This window comes from Balaenoptera musculus, chromosome 16 (assembly GCF_009873245.2).
Source record: "Balaenoptera musculus isolate JJ_BM4_2016_0621 chromosome 16, mBalMus1.pri.v3, whole genome shotgun sequence".
NCBI classification, from domain to species: domain Eukaryota; kingdom Metazoa; phylum Chordata; class Mammalia; order Artiodactyla; family Balaenopteridae; genus Balaenoptera; species Balaenoptera musculus.
In genome coordinates this window covers 61,871,141-61,895,820 of record NC_045800.1, presented here as the reverse complement: position 1 = coordinate 61,895,820, position 24,680 = coordinate 61,871,141, and the positions used below count along the sequence as shown (strand labels likewise).

General features: G+C 39.8%; 1 protein-coding gene and 1 pseudogene across 1 annotated transcript in view; both read left to right on the top strand.

The window, feature by feature from the left end:
- Window positions 1–4,779: 4,779 nt before the first annotated feature.
- MCU (mitochondrial calcium uniporter) overlaps window positions 4,780–24,680 on the top strand; it is a 222,609-nt gene continuing 202,708 nt past the window's right edge. Inside the window, exon 1 of the mRNA XM_036829096.1 lies at window positions 4,780–4,935. Coding sequence (XP_036684991.1) covers window positions 4,792–4,935 — 144 coding nt within the window. The 5' untranslated portion in view covers window positions 4,780–4,791. The remainder of the gene's footprint in view (window positions 4,936–24,680) is intronic.
- LOC118882788 lies at window positions 10,934–13,301 on the top strand (annotated as a pseudogene).

Here is a 24,680-nt window from a genome sequence, read left to right as displayed (position 1 = left end):
TGAATACAGCATTTGACACTAAATTAGTTCAGTTTCAGAGGAGCTGAACTTTGGGCAACACCCAGCATAATATAAAGATGTATCTGACATTGAAATAGGCAGGTGGAAGTGACTAGGTATTTGATGAATTTTTGAAGACTATTAATGGACTATCTCACCTGAGAATAATTTTCTTAGACCTGCCATTCTTTGTGAAATTATTTTGCCTATTAGCATTGGAGAGTCCTCTAAATGTAAATGTTGTGTAAAAGAGGCAATCCAAGAAGTACTTATCATCTAAAAAGTCAGCTTAAATTAATTTGCCAGATTGGCAACTCTAACCTGGAAGAGCTGTGTAGGAGAAAGATAGTAACATAAATAATTCTGATAGAAAATACACATAAAAAGTGAGAGAAGAAGGGGACTGTAGCCCAGCGAGGCAGATTAGTCTAATCAAATAGGTTGGATACTCAAGGGAGTGGCAGCCTCATTGTCAGACCAGGTCACATCAAGTACCAAAGTACTGTGATAGAAAGTCAAACAACAAATTCTGAGAATTTAATTTTACCTGGGCATTTCCTCTCAGAGGAAGCCAAGCTGGTCTTCAGAAGAATAGAACAGGTGACTTATGGGTACAGTAGGAGCAAAGAGTTGGAGGTTGGAAGGTCAGGGCATGTTCAGGGTATGGGTAGTAAATACGTGGAGAGTCCTGAGAGAGGGGAACCCTTTACCAATTTGGAATTTTGTTGTAATTCAGCCTTGTCAGAGAATGTTCTTAGGATTTTGGGGGGCACTTTTGAATACTCTGGAATGGATAGTGTTGGGTTCCATAAAAATGTGTGCTGAATTCCTATGCACTTAGGAGGTGTGGTTTATTCAAGTGCAGAATCAGTGTCTTGCCCCTTTGGATCCCTTCAGATAGAGACAAAAGACTTCCTGACTCCAAAGGTCTACTAAATAGCAAAGGCTATAGGAGGCCACAGGCCAATACAACACAAAAAGGGCAGTGGGAGGGACTTCCCTAGTGGCGCAGTGGTTAAGAATCCGCCTGCCAATGCAGTGGACATGGGTTTGAGACCTGGTCTGGGAAGATCCCACATGCCATGGAGCAACTAAGCTCGTGTGCCACAACTCCTGAGCGTACATTTTAGAGCCCGTGAGCCACAACTACTGAGCCCGCGTGCCACAACTACTGAAGCCCGCGCACCTAGAGCCCGTGCTCTGCAACAAGAGAAGCCACTGCAATGAGAAGCCCGAGCTCCACAACGAAGAGTAGCCCCCGCTTTCCGCAACTAGAGAAAGCCCGCGTGCAGCAATGAAGACCCAACGCAGCCAAAAATAAATAAATAAATAAATTTATTTTAAAAAGAATCGGTTAAAAAGGACAGTGTGAAACTTAGCTGCCAACCTCTCAGATCCTGAGAAATATGAACAAAGACAGTCATATTTGAACAAGCCCTGCCCTCCTCAACTCAATGTTTTCCCGGTGTTGTGTGCTTGACAGACATAAATAAATAAATAAATAAACTTGCAGACTGGATGTTTCTGACCTAAAAGAATGTTAGATTAGGGTCACTAAGTTATAAATGAATATGGAGTCAGTCCTCCTTTGGAGGCCGGGGCATGAAATTCTTGCCACACAAAAGGTTTAAGAGGAGGTATGTAAACATATTTATGTAAATTATGTATATAAAGCATGAAATGATCCAGTGTGAGGTTGTAGTCTCTATTAAAGGGGGAAGAAAAGGAGAAAAACAAAAATAAGGAAGGAAAAAAAATGTGTGTATGTGTTTGAGGAAGTCAGACCAGATATTGCTATAGCCAGGAAAAGCTATGTTGTGGGGTTTGAGTATTTGAGTCCTTCTACAGATGGGTAGGTATAAAAAATAGGAATAATGACATCTGGAAAAATAGTGAAGCCAAATCACCAGAAAACAGATCTAAGCTGCGGTTTATGATACTTATTTAAAGGCTAAAACCCCTTTCTTCTCCCTCTCCTTCACATACTTTTTTTGATCTTTTAAGAATTGCTGATTTCACTTGAATAACTCATATTATCAGTAAACCATGAAACATAGCCCCCAGATCTCTAAGCAGATCCCTTTCATGTTTTCTTTTTTTTTTTTTTTTAAATTTATTTATTTATTTATTTATTGGCTGTGTTGGGTCTTCGTTTCTGTGCGAGGGCTTTCTCTAGTTGCGGCGAGCGGGGGCCACTCTTCATCGCGGTGCACTTGTTGCAGAGCACAGGCTCCAGACGTGCAGGCTCAGAAATTGTGGCTCACGGGCCCAGCTGCTCCGCGGCAAGTGGGATCCTCCCAGACCAGGGCTCGAACCCGTGTCCCCTGCATTGGCAGGCAGATTCTTAACCACTGCGCCACCAAGGAAGCCCCCCATGTTTTCTTGTTCATGTCAATAAACTGTGTGCGTCACCTACCCTGGCTATTCTGGAATGCTTAGGCAAATACTCCATTGAGTTGAGTCATACTTTGGAGCTGACTTTAGTGTACATTTTAGTAGGGAATCTAGTTAGAGTTTCACGCTCCAGAAAATCTGTTCTGATTAGTTTTAGCTAAAAGAAAAGATCAACCTGTTTTAAGGATTGGCACAGAAAACAATTCTGCAGTCATGTAGGTTTCACTGAACATATTTTTGTAATAATAAAAATAACATGCAGATGGGAAAAAGTTAAACCATTCAAAAGGATAGCTACCCCTTAAAATTTCCCAGAGGTAACTTTTTTTTTTGTTTTTTTTTGTTTATTCTTCCAGAAACCACTATCTGTCTAGAGGATGACTTTCTATTGAGCTATCTACATTTTCTCCTTATTTGGCCTAGCCAACCAGCTGGTATGAGATATGTCCTTTGCAGCTGTGGAAAGGTTTTCTCTGTGAAGAGATAATTGACATTTGTTTAGATTAATATCTATCCCTGGATTATTAGAACTCAGTTTAGTCAGTGGATCCTCAAAATATGCAGCCTACCTGTGGTTAATCAATGGTATCATCTTGGTAGATAAAAGATGACACATTTTGGTAAATAAAGAGAAAGCTTTTGGTAATCCCTCCAGTTTCAGATATATGCACTTGAAAAAAAAAAACTATCGTGGTTCTTTTGCAAATCCACAGAACTAAATCTCAGTAATGCAGGATGCATGTCTCATTTTCATATTTTGATAAATAGGGGAAAGGCAATTCCAGTAGAACTTTTCAAAGCGTAAGATGGAGTGGAGGGCACAATACTGATTCATAGCCAGATTTGCGAAGACAGAAAGTAAAAACAAAACTAAAACCCGTGGTAATACTAGTAAGAAGGTGTAAAGGGACAAGAGAGAAGGGGAAATGGCAGAGCATGGGTAAATACATAAAATGCAGATGGGATAAATATAGATGAGTGGAAAATGATTGTAAGTGAAGTTACCCCAGGAATGTCACAGATTTCCAGCTAGGGGGAGTAGTGTGTGCAGCTGTTGAATGGGGGGCTTATCTCATTCCTGAGCTCTCATGTTCCACCGTTGAGCAATAAATGCCTTTTGGGTGAGTGGTTTGAGTGTCTCACCTGGAGAAGCCAATCATCTTACAGTTCTGGGGTGGGTGGAAGGATTAAACAAACTAAAAGCTCCACTTCATTATTTACCTATTCTTGGCCAAAAAAGTAACATTTCAGTCAAACTTGAAAGAATATTATTAGAATAAATGATACAATAAAATTGTGTGCCTGTTGTTTTGTTTTAAATTTATCACCTTAGGCTACACTAGAAAGATGTTTCCCAAAATTTAGGATAATACTTTTATTTGCTTACCAAACTGTTTTCCTGCTCCAGATTTTAAAAGGAGGTGTGAGAATTAACTAGCTCATAACAATAAGCAGACAGCAAGGAAATCCTCTTCTGAGGAAATTCAGGAACCTCAAATCTCCTTTCTTTCAGTCTTCAGTGAGCTGTCATTATGAGCTTGTCTCTGTGGAAGGATTTTTCAAGAGAAAGGGTTATTCCAAAGTGTATTCTAATGGCTAATTTAGCTAAATTATGAAAATTCATTAAGGTAACCTGTATGTGATTTTTATTACATTATCAGCATGCTCTGTTTCTATAGTTTAATAAGTGCACATAAGGTCAAAAGTGGTAAGAAAATAGAGTGTTGCTTCTGGAGAGTGTAAGAATATCAGTATAAAGGTGCTGTAAAAGTGAACTGAGTATCTGAAATGTATACAGGTCTGTTAATTCACTTTGATAACATGTACTCATTCTGGGACTTTGGTATCATAATCATTCTACCCCTCCTGTACTATGCTACATATCACAGTCATTAGATCACTCCATGATGGGATAATTTCAGCATATCCAAATACCATTAGTTATGAATGATAACTCTGGGCGTGTCGTTGGGAGTTCCAACATACCTAGCTAATGATTACTAATTTGGTGTCTATTTTGCCAACTTAAAACACGAAGCACAGAGCTTTGTACAAATATCCATTTCCCCAGTTACCCTTATCTTAGCTGTATCTTTGGTGAGGATTAGCCGAATCGAATATGCCATCTCTATTGCTGCTATTCTGAGGGGCTCGGGTGCCAATTACCGGTTCCCTAGAATTTGCCCGTAATTGACTATGTCCCACAATAGGTAACTCTGGAAGTGACAGGCAGTCTCTAGTGTGGTTCTCCCGCCTGTCGATTGGGCCTTGCAAGAAGCCCCGCCTCATCAACTCAGTCAAGGGCGACAGTTGGACCGGCGCCGGTGAGTGGCGGGTCTTAGCTCCGCCCCGGCCGTCCGCTGCGCTGCCTGGGTCGGCGCCGTTTCCAGTTGAGAGATGGCGGCCGCCGCAGGTAGATCGCTCCTGCTGCTCCTCTCCTCCCGAGGCGGCGGAGGCGCCGGCGGCTGCGGAGCGCTGACTGTGGGCTGCTTCCCCGCGTTGGGCGTCAGCCGCCACCGGCAGCAGCAGCACCACCGGACGGTGAGCGAGCGCGCCCGAGGGCTCCGGGGAGGGCGGGGCGGCGCTGGCGTGTGGGATCCGCCGGCGGGCAGGCCGCCGGGGCAGCGGGCGAGTTACCTCAACTCGCGGCCACTCCCGAGGTTGCCGGGCACCGAGGAGCCGCCGTGCCCTTCAGGCGCCTGCGGCTGCAACCAGGAAAAAAGGCAGGGCGGAGGAAGCCGAGAGGAGGAGGAGGAGGGGCGACGGCAGGGATGTTCCCGGAGGACCGGGGACACCAGGGCGGGGAAGGGACGGGACTTGAACCTCTCTCTGACCCGCCCCCGATCTCGGTCCCTCCCTCCTTTTTACTTAACAGTTCTGCCCCATTGCTCTCGAACTGAGCCCCGTTCAAGTTGTCCCCTTTCCCTCCTCCTCCAGGCGGGTTGGGGTGTCCTGAGTTGCCGCGGCTGCCTTGTGTATGTGTCAGGAGAGTGGCAGTGCCATACTGCTGGGAACTGTCCCCCGGAGGGCAACCCAGGACCCCAGCGGGGCCGCTCCCTAGTTCTCTTCTCGACCCTCTGGGAACGGGCAAGACGGAAAATCAAACTTTATCCCCCTATGTGACTTCCTGCGTGTGGGCATGGGGAACAGCACCCTTGCGATGGATGCTGCATTGCTTCAGAAGGCAAGCTCCAACCTCTTAGTTCCTTGAAGGTCCTCGGTGGTCCTTTTGGAGGGCTGGTTTATAAGCTTGTTCACGTGTGCCTGAAGAAGGAAGGTGGGCAGCAGGCAGAGGGGAAGAGAATATGACAAGTTGTTCACAGCGGCAGGGATTTGGTGGTTGTATTAACCAGTTATTGCTGGCTTTCATTGGCTGGCAACGCACAGGAGTTTCTATTTGAACAGCCTTGGTGTCTGTGTGTGTGTGTGTGTGTGTGTGTGTGTGTGTGTGTGTGTGTGTGTGTGTGTGTGTGTTTCTTTTTCAGTTGCAAGAGATCAACTTGGCATGCATGGGGTTCTTGACCTAACAAGTCAGCAGGTTCTCTTCCCTTGGACTTTCTAGACCCATACTGTTGGTCTCTGGCCAACTCCAAGAGAAAGAGTGTAGGTTTCATTTCCTAGGGCTAAGTTGTATAGTGTGGTAATAAGAGAATCACTGCAGACAGCCTGATAGCAGAAACTAGGATCTTCAGCTCTCAACAAATACACCCACCTGTCTTGTTCTGATCACATAGCTCTTGAGGGGAAACTGAACTGGAGCTTTTCAGAGGATACCCCAAGACTGATGACAGCATAAAATTAAGTGTCTGAAAGAGCAGTGAAAAGAACTAATGCTCTTTAAATGCAAGATGGTATTGTTATTATTAGTCATAGGTATGGACCCTATCCTCGTTCTTATGAGAAAACTGTACTTCTTCATTTTGGCATACTGACATATTGCTTTGCTGAAGCTTTTGGGTGAGAGCCGAGCTTTCCACAGTTCAGTTTAGATTTGCATGTTTCATAGCCTCCAGTTATGTGTTTTGTTCTCTTAAAAACATAAGGCAGAGGGCTTTCCTTGTGGCACAGTGGTTGAGAATCTGCCTGCCAATGCAGGGGACACGGGTTCAAGCCTTGGTCTGGGAGGATCCCACATGCCGCAGAGCAACTGGGCCCGTGAGCCACAATTGCTGAGCCTGCGCGTCTGGAGCCTGTGCTCCGCAACGAGAGAGGCCGCGATAGTGAGAGGCCCGCGCACCGCGATGAAGAGTGGCCCCCCGCTTGCCACAACTAGAGAAAGCCCTTGCACAGAAACGAAGACCCAACACAGCCATAAATAAATAAATAGAAACATCTGACTGTCTTTAAAAAAAAAACAAAACAAAAGGCAATCCAAAAATCTGATTGCATTCCCCTCCCCCTCAAACTATTTAAAGATTTCCCAAGTTGTCTTTATCTCTGTATTTTGATAATACATCTTCTGACTTCACGGTTTGTTTTTAAGACTATTTGGGTGTGGTATTCATTTAGCATTTTGAAATTAGTGCCTTTTATATTTTCCACTGTGTGAATCTGTCAGTCTGTGAGTGCCTTCCTTGTGCGGGTACTTCATGAAAGTGTTTTTCTGTGCTATTCTGGGGTGGATAAAAGTGATGTGCTGAATTTGAGGTGAAAGCACAGCTAAAATGAAGTGTTATTTCTGAAGGGCAGAAGTGTTATAAGCATGGTGACTTGCAAATGAACTTACAATTGTAAGATTTTGAAAAAAGTTGTGCCTGATTATTTAAAATATGTAAACAGTTTTTTTCTTTTTCTACGATTGCTCCAAAGCTATCATGTATTTAGCTGTCTCCATCTGTTATTCTATGATTCCTCACAAGACTCAATTTGAAAGGTATCTCTTAGAGATTTGTTTAACTGTTGACATTTTATGCTTGAAATTAAGACCCAGAAAGGGAGAGACTTGGCCAGGATTACACGATGAATATACAACAGTTTTAGGACTCCCACCCACTCCAGATATTCTGACCCCCTTATTGTGTTCTTTTTATTATAAAGTGCAATTGCTCCTTCACATCTTTCTCCTCCCTTATAAAACTTACTATTGTTTGTTATGAAAGTACTGGTATTTCAAAACCCCATGAATGAGAATTCTCCTATGTTGGTTTGAGGCACATGTATTAGGCAATATAGGAACAAACCACTGGCTCTTATAAAGGTCCCTGAGAGACACTAAGGTTGAATCTTGCATAGGTGACATCCTGTGTGTGTGCAGCAGATGGCACTCTGTGTCGGACTAGATCACAAGTCCTGCTTGTGCCACTTTTGTTCTGCTGTAGTAGGTATGGTAAATTAGAGCCAGAGGGACATAACCAATTATAGTACTGGTTAATTTTTTGCTTGAGAGGTATGTTTTTTGAAATTCATTTTTTCCAAGTTTGAAGAACAAGTCCAGAGCAATACAGTTCAACTAATATAGGTAAATGTGATTGCAAAGTAATAAAACATAGCTTGTACCCCCCCCTCCACCCCTCAATTAAAACATCATTCAACTGAGTAAATAGGAGAAAAGGTGCAGGGGCTTATTCAGTATTTATAGCACCATCGAGTGTAATTTTTCCTTTCCTATGTGAAGAGCCTGTTATTGCTTCCCAGCTTGTGACTGTAACTGAGTCTGATGTAAAATGTTTGTTACATGCTTTTCTGTGTGGTTAGTGAAGGTGACTATTTTCAAGGATGATTCTTTGAGGGGAACTGCCTTTATTGTGAGCTGTGTAATTCCTTTGCTAAATCAAACTGTCTCATCTCTGATTATGACAGCCTGACTGTTGGCATTTCCTAGTGGTCAACGGCTATGCTGAATTGCTAAATCTCTTAATTAAGTCTGTCATTATACTGTTATAGATTGTGGCTGTCCCTTTTTACTTTACACATTGTAGTTCTTTGGCAGTGATGTCATTTCAGTTTAACCTGAAAGTTTTAACAGAGGTTACATTGCCTGACACAGAGGTAAGTCCCAGTTCTTTAATTGGGCTCCTCATGATCTGGCTAAGTCTTACTTTGCCAGATCCACCCAGTACAAATACTCCACTGTACTTAAGCCAGTGTCTCATATACCCATATTAAATGTCTGTGCAGTTTTTGTAGCGGAATTTCAGTCTTAACCACCCCTCTAACCTCTAAGGTTCATTTTAGGTGAGAGACTGTGACCTTTGACTCCTGTTTGAATCTAACTTCCTCACTTTACAGATGAGAAAATGGACCTAATGGGAACTGAGGGAAGTGACTTTTCTGTTATGTTTGTGGTTAATGACATCTGGGATAAAAATTCTTTTAAATGGAGGTGGATTCAAGGAGAAATCCTAGTCTGAATCTTCATGTGTGTGTTTCCTAGCTCTTAATCCCTTTCCATTGTTCTATTCTGTCTTCTCTGAATGCTGATAGGACTTATTATTTTCAGGACACAGATTGACACTGGCTTGTTCTCTAAATGTTTCATTTGTGAGTACCTTATCTTACTGGGCAGCGATTGTGTATCTTGTTACCTTTTTGTCTCTCACAGACTTCAGAGCAGTACTAGGTACATAGGTAACACTCAGACAAGCATTAATTGAATACGCACCCTTTTGTCTGCTTGCCAGTGAAAAGGTGTGCTCTGTTTCCCCCCCTGGTTTGACTTGTTTAATGACCTGTTGCTTAGATACATTTGGGTTATTGCTTTAAGTTTGGTATTGCCAGTGCTGTCTTTGGTTGTATATTACACTTCTTTATGGTGGACTGATGCAGAGAGTTGGTAACATTGGATTAGCTCTACAGTGGTACACACTTTCTACCCAAAGAAGCAAAAGTATGATGAATACCCAGATTATTAGGAATATATGTTTGAATCAGAGTCTAGATTTATTGTTGTTTTAGTTGACGATAATATTAAGATTTTGAAGGTTGTGGATAAATATGCTTAGAGCAGACTTATTATGGAAACTTTATCTTAAAATCTTGCTTATTTTGAACCCCATAAAATAGTCGAAGGAGTAAATTTGGATTTAGTCAACAAATTCTGATGATTTGAACTTTTCTGAGTCTCAAGGGGCTCTATTTTATGCTTTATGGAACTCTAAGAGGGAATCTAAATAGAAATGCAGCATCAAGAATGGTGTATGTTGTAGCTTCCCTGGTGGCGCAGTGGTTGAGAATCCGCCTGCCAATGCAGGGGACACGGGTTCGAGCCCTGGTCTGGGAAGATCCCACATGCCGCGGAGCAACTAGGCCCGTGAGCCACAACTACTGAGCCTGCGCGTCTGGAGCCTGTGCTCCGCAGCAAGAGAGACCTCGATAGTGAGAGGCCGGCGCAGCGCGATGAAGAGTGGCCCCTGCTTGCCGCAACTAGAGAAAACCCTCGCACAGAAACGAAGACCCAACACAGCCAAAAATAAATAATAAATAAATAATAAATAAATTAAAAAAAAAAAAAGAATGGTGTATGTTGGACTTCCCTGGTGGTGCAGTGGTTAAGAATCCACCTGCCAATGCAGGGGACACGGGTTCGAGCCCTGGTCCAGGAATATCCCACATGCCGCGCAGCAACTAAGCCCATGTGCCACAACTACTGAGCCTGTGCTCTAGACCCCGCATGCCACAACTACTAAGCCTGTGTGCCACAACTACTGAAGCCGGTGCGTCTAGAGCCCGTGCTCCGCAACAAGGGAAGCCACTGCACTGAGAAGCCTGCGCACCACAACAAAGAGTAGCCCCCACTCGCCGCCACAACTAGAGAAAGCCGGCGCGCAGCAATGAAGACCCAATGCGGCCAAAAAATTAATTAATTAATTTTAAAAAAAAAGAATGGTGTATGTTGAAGACAATAAATTGAATGTGAAATTTGGTTTTGGGGCTGCCTACTGTTTGAAAGGGAAATCAAGGAGTGGTCATGGGCTTCTATAGTAGCACTTCGTTGATACCATAGTCTGAGTAACTACTAAGATGTTGCTTTTATTTCTTTTTATATTCTAGCTTTGTGCGCCTTGGGTTTTCTTTAAAAAATTACTGTTTGTTTTCCTGTGATTAAGGACAAGATTACCTTTTAAGATCTCAAGATAACCACTCAATATAGGGGAATCCTCTATTCTTTATTTGACTGATTAATACAATACTGGAACAACATGTTATTAGGAAAACTAAGATGTTACCATGGAAGACATGTACTTAAAAGAGTCCTAAAATTTAGAGCTCGACAAGACAAGGTTAAGGAAATAAAAGTTCAGGAACAGTAAAGTGGCTTTTTCCTTGGTAGCCCAGCAAGTTACTGCAGAGCTGAAAATGGCTCACACATCTGCTGGTTTTCCCATTAAGTTCTTTTCCTATGAAATTACAAAATTCTGTGTTTCATTCTAAAAATGATTAAGCTGAGACTGGTTTTTAAAAGTGAATTGGGGGAAGTGATGCACGACCCTGTCTGGGAGGCCGCCCTGCCCCCGCTTCCTTTCACCCTGTCGCTGCCCGCAGGTGGTTGTGGCCGCCTTGCCCAGAGGGAGGCGGCGGCAGCGGTGGGTGTCGGCGAATGATGCCTGGGAAACTCCTCTGCGGGGACATTATGGAGCTGGAAGCACCTTTGGAGGAGACCGAGAGCCAGAGGAAGGAGAGGCAAAAGAGCTCTGTGGATGTCGGAATTTCGGATAAGGGATTATGGACTTGTACTTCCCTTATAGGGTTGTTATGAAGATTTAAACAAGATAAGCCGAAAACATATTACACAATGCTGGAGTGATAGAAGGAAGTCAAGGCACCATTATGACTCAGATGAGAAATCAGAAACAAGAGAAAATGGTGCTGCAGATGACCTGGATGCTCCCAAACCCCAAAAAAGCTAAAACGAAAGAGAAGCTAAATGTGACACTGAGGAAGGATGTCATAGACTTCCAGATGAATTTTCTAAATCTCGTAAGTCAAGAAGAAAAGATCTGTCAAATGGAGATATTGATGAATATGAAAAAAAAAGCGAGTGTCATCCTTAGATAGTTCTACTCATAAATCAAGTGATAATAAACTAGAAGAGACCCTAATACGTGAACAGAAGGAAGGAGCCTTCTCCAATTTCCCTATTTTTGAAGAGACTATAAAGCTTCTGAAAGGTCTAGGGGTAACATATCTCTTTCCTATTCAAGTTAAGACTTTTGGTCCTGTATATGAAGGAAAAGATTTAATTGCTCAAGCACGGACAGGAACAGGAAAGACATTCTCTTTTGCCATCCCCTTGATTGAAAGACTCCAAAGAAATCAAGAGACAATTAAAAAAAGCCGCTCACCAAAGGTACTTGTTTTGGCTCCTACAAGGGAACTGGCAAACCAAGTAGCGAAAGACTTCAAAGATATAACTAGGAAACTCAGTGTGGCGTGTTTTTATGGTGGAACATCGTATCAAAGCCAAATTAATCATTTTTGAAATGGTATTGACATCTTGGTTGGGACCCCTGCTCGTATCAAAGATCATCTGCAGAGCGGCCGATTAGATCTTTCTGAACTGCGCCACGTTGTGCTGGATGAAGTGGATCAAATGTTAGATTTAGGTTTTGCTGAACAAGTTGAAGATATTATCCACGAATCCTACAAAACTGATTCTGAAGACAATCCTAAGACTTTACATTTTTCTGCAACTTGCCCACAGTGGGTATACAAAGTTGCAAAAAAATACATGAAATCCAGATACAAACAGGTTGACCTTGTTGGGGAAATGACTCAAAAGGCTGCAACTACTGTGGAACATCTGACCATCCAGTGCCATTAATCTCAGAGGCCAGCAGTTATTGGAGATGTCCTTCAAGTCTACAGTGGGTCTGAAGGGAGGGCTATTATCTTCTGTGAGACCAAAAAGAATGTAACTGATATGGCCATGAATCCACACATAAAACAGAATGCCCAGTGTTTACATGGCGACATCGCACAGTCACAAAGAGAAATTACACTGAAAGGCTTCAGAGAGGGTAGTTTTGGTGGCAGCCAATGTTGCTGCCCGTGGTTTGGACATTCCTGAGGTTGATCTGGTTATTCAGAGTTGACCTCCACAGGATGTTGAGTCCTATATTCATCGCTCTGGATGCACAGATAGAGCTGACTGGACAGCGATTTGCATGTGTTTTTATCAACCAAGAGAAAGAGGTCAACTAAGATATGTGGAACAAAAAGCAGGAATTACTTTTAAACGTGTAGGTGTTCCTTCTACAATGGATTTAGTTAAATCTAAAAGCATGGATGCCATCAGGTCTCTGGCTTCCGTTTCTTATGCTGCTGTTGATTTTTTCTGACCATCAGCTCAGAGACTGATAGAAGAGAAAGGGGCAGTGGATGCATTGGCTGCAGCATTAGGCCACATCTCTGGCGCATCAAGTTTTGAACCACGTTCTTTGATCACCTCTGATAAGGGGGTTGTGACCATGACTCTGGAAGCCCAGAAGAAATACAGGATGTTAGCTGTGCTTGGAAAGAACTTAACAGAAAGTTGAGTAGTAATGCTATGTCCCAAATTACCAGAATGTGCCTCCTAAAAGGAAATATGGGCATTTGCTTTGATGTTCCCACAACTGAGTCAGAATGGTTACAGGCAGAGTGGCATGATTCAGACTGGGTACTCTCAGTGCCAGCCAAGTTGCCTGAAATTGAAGAATATTATGATGGAAACACATCTTCTAATTCCAGACAGAGGAGTGGCTGGTCAAGTGGCCGGTCAGGTGGTCGATCTGGTGGCCGGTCAGGTAGACAGAGTCGACAGGGGAGTCGGTCAGGAAGTCGACAAGATGGTAGAAGACGAAGTGAGAACAGAAATCGATCGAGAAGCGGGGGCCACAAGCAGAGTTTTGACTGAGATAGTTAATCTACCAGTGTGAGCTTGCCTATTTCTGCCTAATCATGTACATTATCCACCAAAAATTAGGTCATCATAGTTGAGGTCTGTGTCTGCTATTTGCAAAGAAGTTGGTTGTATTTTTTTTTTTTAAGTATTTCGTAAGAATGGTTGTAAACAAATCTACTTATCCAGTTATACCTTGGAATAAAAAAACCTCCTTTAAAAAAAAAAAAAAGTGAATTGGGGTCAGATTCTTCCAGTAAGACCCTAAAGTCAAACTGAATCTTGAATAGTTACTCCCTGATTTAGATCAAGCTTGAGGACATCTGATAAAAAACTTGACCTCTGCAGCTGAACACAAAAGGGAAACAATCTGTTTATTTATTTCACTGCACTTTGTTAAACACTTACATTGAGACAGCCTGTGTAAAAATGAAAGTTGACTTCAAGCAAAGTAATTTTAATAAGTTTAGTGAATTCTTGACCTCCTAAACCGTGTACAGGCTTGATTTTTTTTTATTGATAAGAGCATAACTTGGTAAATTATATCACCGACTGGGTCTAATAGCATACTAAAACTGAACTTTTTCTAATACAGTCTGGAATAATTGGATAATATGACATTGCATTTTGACATCTCTCTTAAAAATAAGAGGCTTTTCCAAAAGTTCTTTAATGACATTAATAATATTTATTAATCCAAAAGAGTGAGGTGTTTACCTTTTATGCTTCATTACTAGAGTTTTCAGTTTTTACATTTTTAAAATTTATTGTCCACTTTATTTTGGGGAGAACACTTGTAATAATCACCAGAAAATTGCTGAGCAGAACCCATTGGGTGTATGATGCTATCCAGAGGACAGTCTCAAATGTACAGTCCTGAGCCATACTACCTTACAGGTTTCAAGATTTTTTAAATTCTTTTTTTGCCTTCTCAGACAGGCCCACTTTGTATAATACTTCTTACTTACCTATAGTAAATGGTGTTACAGGATGTTTAAGAGTATTAATGTCTGCTTTAAACTTTAGAGAAAGTTAATGCAACTGATACTTTATAAAATAACAGGAGAGCAAATAGGTTAGCTGAACTACCTGACCTGTAAAGATAGAGGAGTAGATATAGAAGAAAGCATCTAAGAGCTAAAGGCACTGTGTTTCCATGTTTAATTCTCACCATAACCCTATAAGAGGTATTATTGTGCTAGTTTGATATATTGTGCTAGTTTGAGGAAATTGAGGACGGGATAGGTTCATTTCTTCTTACGTGTCATAAACTGTTTTAATGATAGGGATGCAAAGATGGACAAATGTTTTGGAGCTGGAATTTAAGCCTACGTCTGGCTAGAATTAAAGCTGTACCATGCTGGTTGTCAGTGTGAGTCTTCCTTCCTTTTCAGCACCTGCTCCTTCAGTTTTGTTCCTTTCTCAAGCATCTACTGCAGTTTTTTCCAAGAGACCTCACCATCCCTCCCACTGACTACATTTCTTAAATCTCTTTCTCCACCCTCCCCCACCAGGTATTAACTGATAAGAGTCTAAGGTATTACGCCTACCCCCCACCCCCCTCCAAATCTTTGAAATTTAGTTTAAGATTCTAAAAAGTCCCACCCAGTAAACCTGGTAATTACTGAGCATTGCATCTATATCAAACACTTTTATAGCATTGTATAGTATACTCCACAACAACCCTTCAGGCAAAATACCATCCCCATTGTACAGATGAGAAAATAAAGACCTAGAAAGGTTAATACCTAGAGTCATTCAGAATATATCTGTGGAACTCCTACTCTGTGAGACACTGTGCTGGTAAGGAGAGATGTTTCTGTTGTGGTTCTAAGAGTTCACAGTCTGGCCAGGAGACAAGACTATAAACAAGACTGTAACTGGCTGTGCTTTTTTTTTTCCCTATGGAGGTCAGTGGGAGCACTTAGACTTAACCCGAGGATGTTGGGGAAGGCTTCACTGGTGAGGCCTTGCTTGAGCTGAAATATGAGGAAATATAATGTGTGGGGGACTGAAAAGGTTGGTTCATATTCCAGGCAGCACTAGTATCTAACATGACAATATGAGGGAGTATGATGTATTTGAGAAACAGCCAGTAATTTGTTACAACTGGATATGGGCAAGAATAGCTGAAGATTAGGCTGGACAGTAGCAGTGATACCAATAATAATTAATATTTATGAAGTGCACCATGTGCCAAGCAGTGTACACAGTCTCACTTAATTCTTGTGACACCCTATGAGTAGGTATTGTTATGAGTAGGTATTGTTATTATCCTCATTTTACAGATAGTGAAACTGAGTTGCATCAGATTGGTTAAGTGATTTGCCCAGACAGTCAGTTAGTGACACATAGCTAGTAAATGACTTGCCTAGGATAACACAGCTAGCGAGTGGCATACCCAGCATATAAACCCAAGTAGTCTGGCTACAGAGCCTGTCTCTTCACCACTTGCTGTGGTGAGGGATCAGATTGTGAAAGGACTTGTGAAGGAGCTGACATTTTATGATGTAGTTCAGTGGTTTTTTAAAAAACTCAACCCACAGTAGAAATACCTTTTATGTTATGATTGAGCACATGCATGTATGCATAAAATTAGGAAAAGTCTCATGAAACAATATTTTTACTATGTATGCATAGTTTCTGTTCTCTTTTCTTAAGGAAGTTCTGGTTGGGACTCATTTAAATTGATTCTACACTTTAAGCCACAGTTGGGAAAAATACTACTTGTCAGTAGGTGAGCATAGGAAGAATTTCAAGTAAGGGAATCACATGGTTATGTTTGTGCTTTTAGGTAGGTCACACTGGCAGCAGTGTGAAGGCTTAATTGGAGAGGATGGGACTGGAAAGACAGACACCAGTAAGGAACATCTTAATGAACCAGGCAAAAGATGTCTGAACTAGGACAGCAGCCTTGAGGATGGAGAAAAGAGAATAGAGAGAAGGGAGATTTAGGAAGTAGAGTTGATAGTCCACAACCAATTGTCAAGTTCTATCACTCAGCTACTAAGTACTAGGTAGAAAGCCAGTTCAATTCAAGACCTGTGTTACTCAGGTACTGAAATTTTATTTCTTGACCTTTTTTGCGTGTTCCTTTTTATCATCGTGTGAAATATGCTTCTTTGTTGTCTTTTCTACACCTCTGCTTTTGTATTTAAAAAAAATCTGGTTTAATTATTTTTAAATGATTAAAAATTTATATATAAAATCAGACACCCACCTTATCCCCTTACTTCTGCCTCCCCACCCCTACCTCATACTATCAGAATCTGGAAGATTTGCATAGCAGTATGAAAAAGTTCACATAGCATGATGAGCACTCAGCAAATCTTTGCTGAAAGAATGTGTCCTGTGTATTATACTCTCCCAAAGCAGAAACTCTTAACAGTATGTTCATTAACTAGAGGAATACTTTTGAGTAATTTTCTTGAACTTTGTCTTCTCTAACTTTCCATTTTTGTAATATTTGACTCCCTTTAGGGAATAGTAACCATTATATGTATGATGGTCTTACTTTTTAAAAAACAAACAAAATAACTAGCCATTCCTAAGCATGAAATCTTAGTAAAATTTTAGCAGTTTTTCTTCCCATATTATAAATGTAGATACACAAGATTCCTACTGCTTCTGCCACTCCAGTTTCTCAAGAGCATTACTATATATATATAAAATTGAGAACAAGTTATTTGGAGTGATTCTCTAACATTTTAATTGACTGGACCTTACTGGATTGCTTTATTTAGAAAGCACATAATTCTTTGGTCTTCTAGGTGTTATAATACAAAGGTAAGTATTTACTTGATAATTATAACAATGTTTTAGAGACATTACAGTATCTGCTCTACCAGAGGAGATTGTATTTGAGATGTAGTTGATGAACCTTTTGAAATCTTATGGGAGCAAAGAATAGCTGTACCATCACAGAATCTTCTAATAGTTTTCTGAGATAGTTAAATAAATGAAAAGATGGAAGTGGTAAGAGTGTGTGTGTGTGTGTGTGTGTGTGTGTGTGTGTGTGTGTTTCGCAGTCACCAAAATAAAGAGTAAGTAATTGAAGAGAATTAGGTGCCATGTGGTATAATAGTTAGGGGTCTGGGTTCTGCTCCTTTCTCTTCCGTTAACTTGCTGTTTGACCTTGAGCAAGTGATGTAATCTCTTTGATCCTATTATTTTTGTTGATTAAATAAGGATGCTTGATTAGGTGAGCCTAAAGGGCTTCTTTAATTCTAAGTTATGTATCATTTTTATATAACACTTGACAAGTAACTTTTATGTTGTTTCATTGGGTAGCTTGTATAAAATCATAAACAGACGGACATATATTTGCTTATTCTCACAAGGGCCAAGGGCTTGAAGTGAAGAAAAAGAGCCTTCCAATTCCTTTTCAGGACAGTTTGCATAATTACTTTCTGACATCTTGATGAACAATTTACCCTGCATTCCTCATAATTCATCAAGCCTTTATTCCCATCTTTCTCTTTTTTCTTCTTTTTCCAGTTCAAACTGCTGAGGGAGTTGGGGAAGAGGTGAAGATGTGGTGGGGAATTCAGAGAGTTGGAGAGAGGGGAGGAGGAAAAAAGCAGTTAATGCTGGAGTGTTTGAGGGGAGACAGGACTGTGCTAGTAATTTGTTAATTCTGAGTTCTGGACTGCCAGCCTGAAACAGAAAATGTTTCTTTGTATTTACACTACAGGAATCCCCAGTGGGAAAATCTTAACAAGTGATTAATTGCCGGTAGTAGTCTGTTCTCCCAAACTCTGTGAACTGAGTCTAATACAGTGTCTTGAATGTAGACATTCAGTCAGTGTTGGACAAATGAGAGTCCAACACTGAGTTAAAAAGTCCTAGGGACCATTGTCTAAATTCTTCAACCTGGTGAATAATGCAGCTGTGTATCATCTTGTTCTCTGCCTAGATTCTGCAGTAATAGGAATCATAGAACTATGAAGAAGGAATTACTTTTCTTTGATTCAGGCAGCAGCTAATAATCTTAAAAGAGTGCACAGATTGTGCTGAAACAAGCATGGCTGTATAAAACGCTAAGTAAAAATAGTAATGGAAAAAGATTGTAGTGCTGTTAGGTAATTTAAGAAATTGACACAATGACAACTACCTAGCAGGTATTTGGAGCAAGTGAGGGAGAAGAGAGAAGAGTGAAGGGCTGGGCACTGCCGAAGGGAGAAAGGAACTATTTGAACAAGGTGCTGCCAACTCTAGATTCCCTACAGATATATATTTCCAAAGATGACAGATTTTTGGAAGTGTTTATTTTGGAGCTAATCTTCTGTTTTTCCATTCTACCCCTACTGTATCCTGTATCTTGTACTGCCAGAATTCTGCTAGCTGCTGTGAAGCAGGGCTGTGGCAAGTGGCCAAGTGTGATAAAAACCTCTTTTTTCATTTTAAAACAGTATAGATATCAGAATACTTTAAAGAAGTATTTAAAGATAGATTGAATGGAGTGGAAAAAATAGTAAAAACCTAATAAGAAAATTTTTGATTTGGTTTTGATGGAATAACATTTCTTTTGTAAACAGAAGAATACCAGCTTATGTCTATCTCTGTCAGTTTCTCTTTCTTACCTCTCTTTCCCTGATCTTTGAGTGCTGGGAATAGAAGCTGCTGAGCAGACAGGAAAAATGAGTTTTCTGAGCAGAAAGAGGTAGTAGTGATTTTTTTTTTGTTTTTTTTGTTTCTGAGGGGATCCCAAGGGTATACGCTGTGTGAATGTCTCATCTATATGCATGTTAATAATTGGGTTTTGTTTCCTTATTTTGTTCTCATTTTAACCCCAAAGAAAATGAAATTTATTTTTTCCATTTCTAGCTCTGACTTAAGCTTCAAAACAAAATGTTGTTCATGCACAGTTGAGATGGTAGAACAGAATTGTAGTATACCATATTACAGAATTTTGGAATATTCATTTATTAAAAGGAGAATTGAACTCCAGTCAGTACTTTCTTTAATTTTAATATCTCAGACTGCATTGGTAGACTGATTCAGAATCAACTACTTATAGAGTTCATAGCTTGGCCAAGTGCCACAAAATCTGGTGAGCTTTAGATACATAATGGCTCTCTTTTTAATGATTGCTAGAGCTTTTAGCAGTAAAAGGGGGAACATGAAAGGGAACTATGTGTAATAGCTTTCTTGCCTAATACAAGTATTCTTGGTAAGATTAAAAGTAGAGACAAGCTGAGGCTCTGAGTTACGGATCCGAGGTCACATCACAGCCAGCATCAGAAAGTAGCAGCACTAATAGAAGAATAGACAGAAAGTAACTACTGGGGAGCAGGCTCTCAGAGAAGCTCACTTGGAAAGGCCATAGCAACACAGAGGGTGGTTGTTTTTTGGGGGTGGGGGTGGGGAAGGTGGATGTCTTCATAAGGAAATTATGTTGTGTTCAGTCAAACATATAAGGGGAAAGTCTTTTCTTTTCAAATTATGAAGTATGTAATATCTATAAAAACAAGTAGAATAATGTATTTCCTTTAGCTTGAGAAATTAAACAATACAACTGTAATGGCTACCCCAAGTTTCCTTCCTCAATCCTATTTCCTCTCCCCTTTTCCCAAAAGTAACATTCTCTCCAGTTCGGTGTTTCCCGTGCATGTGTTTATGCCATATATATCTCATACAATATTGTTAACATGTTTTAAACCTTATTTAGAAGATATTATACTGTATAATATCCTTATGCAATTTGTTCTTTTTTGCTTAATACTTTAATTATGTAGTTGATACCTGTGGTTCTGATTCATTCATTTTAAAGTATGTGGTGTTTCTTTCTCTATTGCACATATTTAACTATTCTCCTGTTGACTGAAAGCCTTTTTAGCTGAATGTTTTAGGGGGACAGGAAAGAGAAATATGTTATGTCATTTTAAAAGTTAGATTAGGAATGTTGTTTTGACTTTCAAAAAAGCCAGTTTCCTCTTTTGGTGTGGAATGTCCTCATTTATCGTTTTCCTGGGAAAACCCTTTATACTTCCCCAGAAAAGGCGGAGAAGAGTAATGTTTCATTACACAGATGAACGTGTCTTGTACGAAATGCAGAACAGCATCTGCTATATTACAGTGAGCTCATGAGGGACTGAGCTGCAGCAAAAGCTTGGTTAGTTCTATTAAAATTCTCAGATTTTTCAAGCGCAGACAAGCTGTGGATGAAAACTTGTTGGTATTTATTCATTGTTTCTTTTCTGTGTTTGGAATAATTTGCAATTTGGAACTACCTGCTTTATTTTGTAAAAGGATATGTCACTTATATGGTTAAAAACAAAACTGTTCTTGGATTGTGTCATGGTTTTGATGGCGTAAGGGAAAAACAAGGTGTGGGTCTGAGGGGAAGTACTTCTTTTTGAGGAAGGTAGTTGGTGTGAAATAAGTATTTGTTTTAGTAATAAATCATATATATATATGTCAGTGTATATTCTTTCTTTGTAGTCATTGATTTAAAAAATCTCTGATAAATATTTTTTCTTCCCAGTTTCATGCTGTCTTTTATTTGCAATATATTTGATATGGTTTGAACAATTTTGCAGAATACACAGTACAGAACTTCATTCAGGTTTCCCTCCAAATGATTTGCTATAATGCATTAACCAGAAATGCTGATGCAGCGAGGGAAACACTAATAAATGGGATGCTTTCCAGGGACTGTAGCTAAGGCAAAGCAAACACAAGCCAAAATTAAGAAGAAAACATTAGTTAGGCACCCAAGATGTAGTGTGGTCAGATATGCTATTAACAGTGAATATCTCATTCTAATTAAATTAATTGAGGCCTAGGCAATTTGAATCACCAGACTATCTATTAAAAAAGTGACCCAACTTTAAGCATATTAGAATTAAGGGCTAGTGCAAGAATAGTCTTTTGGCTATAATTTATTTAGAATGAAAACTTAAATTATTTGCTTTTTCTTATTGGATGGATTCTGATGCCTCAAGAATGATTAAACTCAACTGTCTGTTTGTTTTTTCCATTGTGGTTCTGATGGAAAGGGTGCTGAATGGACCTGCAAGTAAAAGAAGAGTGTTTTTTGTTTGTTTTGTTTTGGTAGGAATAATTAGATGGAAAGAGGAGAGAGGATATTGCTAATTAAGAATGATTTTTGTTGTTTCACTGTTGCTATTTTTCTTGCAAATCACACTAATTTTTTTCCACAAATTATTTCACCCATAAATAGTGTAGGTATGGAGAGAGGAGATAGGTATGTAAACAGGCTTTTAAAAATTGCTGTTCTTGTTTTTGAATGATCTCTGACTAATTGGCCAAGAGTCAAGCATTTTAAAACAGGACTCTTAAACCAGAGAGTTGTATAGCTAGGCAATTGAATTGGATTTTTTTTTAACTGTACCAAGATTTCTAAGTTTTGTAAACTTGTTTCTGAAATTAATGAAAGTTGCTGAACGAACCTGGGTAGCCTGAGACTTCTATTGCCAGGGACCCCTTAAGTTTTTAAAAATATTTCTTATTTCTTCATAGTTTATCAGGGTTCTATCTGTTTTTCAAATGCTGGAAGGGTAGAGGTGGGGTGAAAAAAAATTTCCCCTTAATATTATTTCTAGAAGTATTGATTTATGAGTTGTTGCTTCAGATTCTCTGTTTTTATTTCTCTATGAGCCTGCTATGTGGTTATCTAAGATTTAATACTTTCTTTCTCTGAAGAAAAAAAGTATTATTTCAGAGTTTCTCATAACCAGTCTGGATTTATTCTAGGTTATAACTCATATTCTTTTAAAAGTGCCCTCTTGTCCTAAGGGTAACTTGTAATAAGCAGCAGCTAAGAATGACTTAAACAAGAGCTTTTCAGACTTTCTTTTCTTTTTCGGCATTATATGCTGAGGTACCCATGTCAGCAGGCTCAGGAAGGCCTTTACCTTTGACATTGACTTTACTTTTTTCTATTCTTTTAGGTCTTTCACTACCATTCCTACAGTGGTTGGCAAGATATCGTTTCCACCTCACTCTCCATGTACCATGCCAGTGACATCTTAGCTGCTAGAGTGTGGAGCTGGACTGTGGGAGTCAAGTAAGTGCCTTTTTTACTATTTGGCATGGTTTTTGCTTACTTTGCAAAGCCATGGAGAGGAACTCGAACTCCTTAAGATTAGTTTTTAAAAAGGCACTTGCTTGATCCTTGTGGGCCGGCTCTTTGCTCCAGCCTGCTATTGAATACCTGGTAGCTAACATGATGCTGCATTTAGCAAGGTGACTATCACAGAATGGAACATTTTTACTAAGGTAGACCCTAAGGGAGGATAGATCTGATCTTGGCTTGATTAGACCATTTATAGCGATGAGCAACCCCTGTCCCATCCCAGAATGAATCAGAGCTTCTACGTTAGCACAAACAGTTAGTTACTCTGGCCTCCTGGAAATTTAACAGGTTATGGATGACCAAGCGTCTGCTGGTCTAAACCACTTGAGTTGCATGGAAACTGAACAGCTCTCCCAGGGAAGCCAATGACCTTGGCAATTTTCTGAATTTATTTAGCTTACTGTAAGGAAGAAGTGACTGTTGGTGTTAATGAGGTTTGGGTTTCTGTATTTATTGCTAAAGTTGCTAAAACCTGGTATTTTACTTTTGCAGGTCACCTTGTAAATTTTGCCTATGTAAATTAACACACCCCCTGTTATGTCATTAACAACCATGTAAGGGAGAGTGTTTTCCTGCTCTGTCTTAGGTATTGGTGATGTGACCTGTTCACGCAGGGGAAACTTGAACATTCTCAGGTATGTGAAGATCCTGATTCATAAGCATTTTCTCCCTGCCAACAAAACACAGTTTATTTCAGTGTGCACTCATGATGTAGTTTTACAAAATCAATCTTGCCAATTGATTTTCTTGCCCCTGATATTACAGAATAGGGATTGGCAAACTACAGCTGAGACCACTGCTTGTTTTTGTAAATAAAGTTTTATTGGAACAGATACATTTGTCATTTACATGTTGTCTATGACTGCTTTTGCACTACAGCAACAGAGTTGAGTTGCAACAGAGCCCATGTGACTCACAAAGCCTAAAATACCTGGCTCTTAAAGAAAAAGTTTGATTTCTGCTATAAAAGAACCAAACTTCAAGTTGTATTTAGATATAAACTTGGTAGAACCGCAGTTGAATTCATTAGGTAGCAGATTAGAGATAGAACTGAAGCTAGAAGCTAGGTCTCCTGCCTCGTTGCCCAGGGTTCCTTCTACTAGGCCTTATACCATGTTAGGGCTACTTGTTTTCCTTACTAGCTGTAAGGCACAGTCTTTTTCCTTTATTTTCTGTGAAGTAAAAGCAAAGACTCAATGATTTAAACCACAAAGAAATGATATATTGGAGAATTGACCTTACTTGGAGTTTAGATACTTGTATCATTTGACGATAACTGGGGAATTGCTTCTTAATGAATCACTAAGTGCTTATAGTGTATACTCAAAAAAGGTTAGGTTAGTTGGAATAAAAAGAAGTCTGAGCCTTGATAATAATTTTATAGCTAGGAGCAAGACTAAAATTGGCACAGATAGAATGCTTCCTTCATGTATCTATGTGTCTAAGCTCACAGATAGCAGGACTGTATGTATGCGTGTGTGTATGTATGTCTGTATGGGTGTTTTTCAGCTCTCAAAGTGCATTTGGATTGCATTCTGAGAAGAGTTTAGCAAGTGTATTACAATCTGCAGATTACGTTACAGAGTTTTAAATGGAGTTTTAAAAATAAATTTTATTTTAAAACAGTTTTGAATTTACAGGAAAATGGCTAAGATTGTACACAGAATTCCCATATATACCCCATCTCCATTTCCCCTATTATTAACATTTTCATTAGTATGGTACATTTGTTATAATTAATGAACCTATATATACATATTTTTTGTAATGAACCAATATTGATACATTATTATTAACTAAAGTCCATGCTTTATTCAGATTCTCTTAGTCTTTGCATAATATTCTTTTTCTGTTCTGGGATTAAATGAATTTTTATTAGTGTGTTCACTGATGTAGGAGGCATTTATATGACCACCTGAAGGTTAAACTAGTTTTGAAGTCTCTTTTAATTTCCAGGAGTGTGATTAAATGAGTACAGGCTTAACTGCTGCAGAGTTCTGACTTGTAACATTTATATTCTGTAACTTGTCGAGAAGGTGGTTACTTTACCTTATTGGTAATAATGGCTTTTCAGTTGTTGATCCTGAATTTTTAGCATCATCAATTCCAGAAAGGATAAGACAGACTTGGTTATTTCTGTTATTGTCACATGCAGAATTGCTGGTGAAAATATTCAAAAGTAAATTGCTTTTTTTGGAAGCAGTGTGGGTCAACTGTCCTATTTCAGTATGTTTATCCTTCTGAAAGTAGTTTTTGAAGTCAGCACCTTCTGATGAATCATTAATCATTCAAATTTCTCTGTAAAGACCTTAAACTATTTTCTTCCTTAAGTTTATTAGTTATTTATCAAAGTTAAACACATGGATG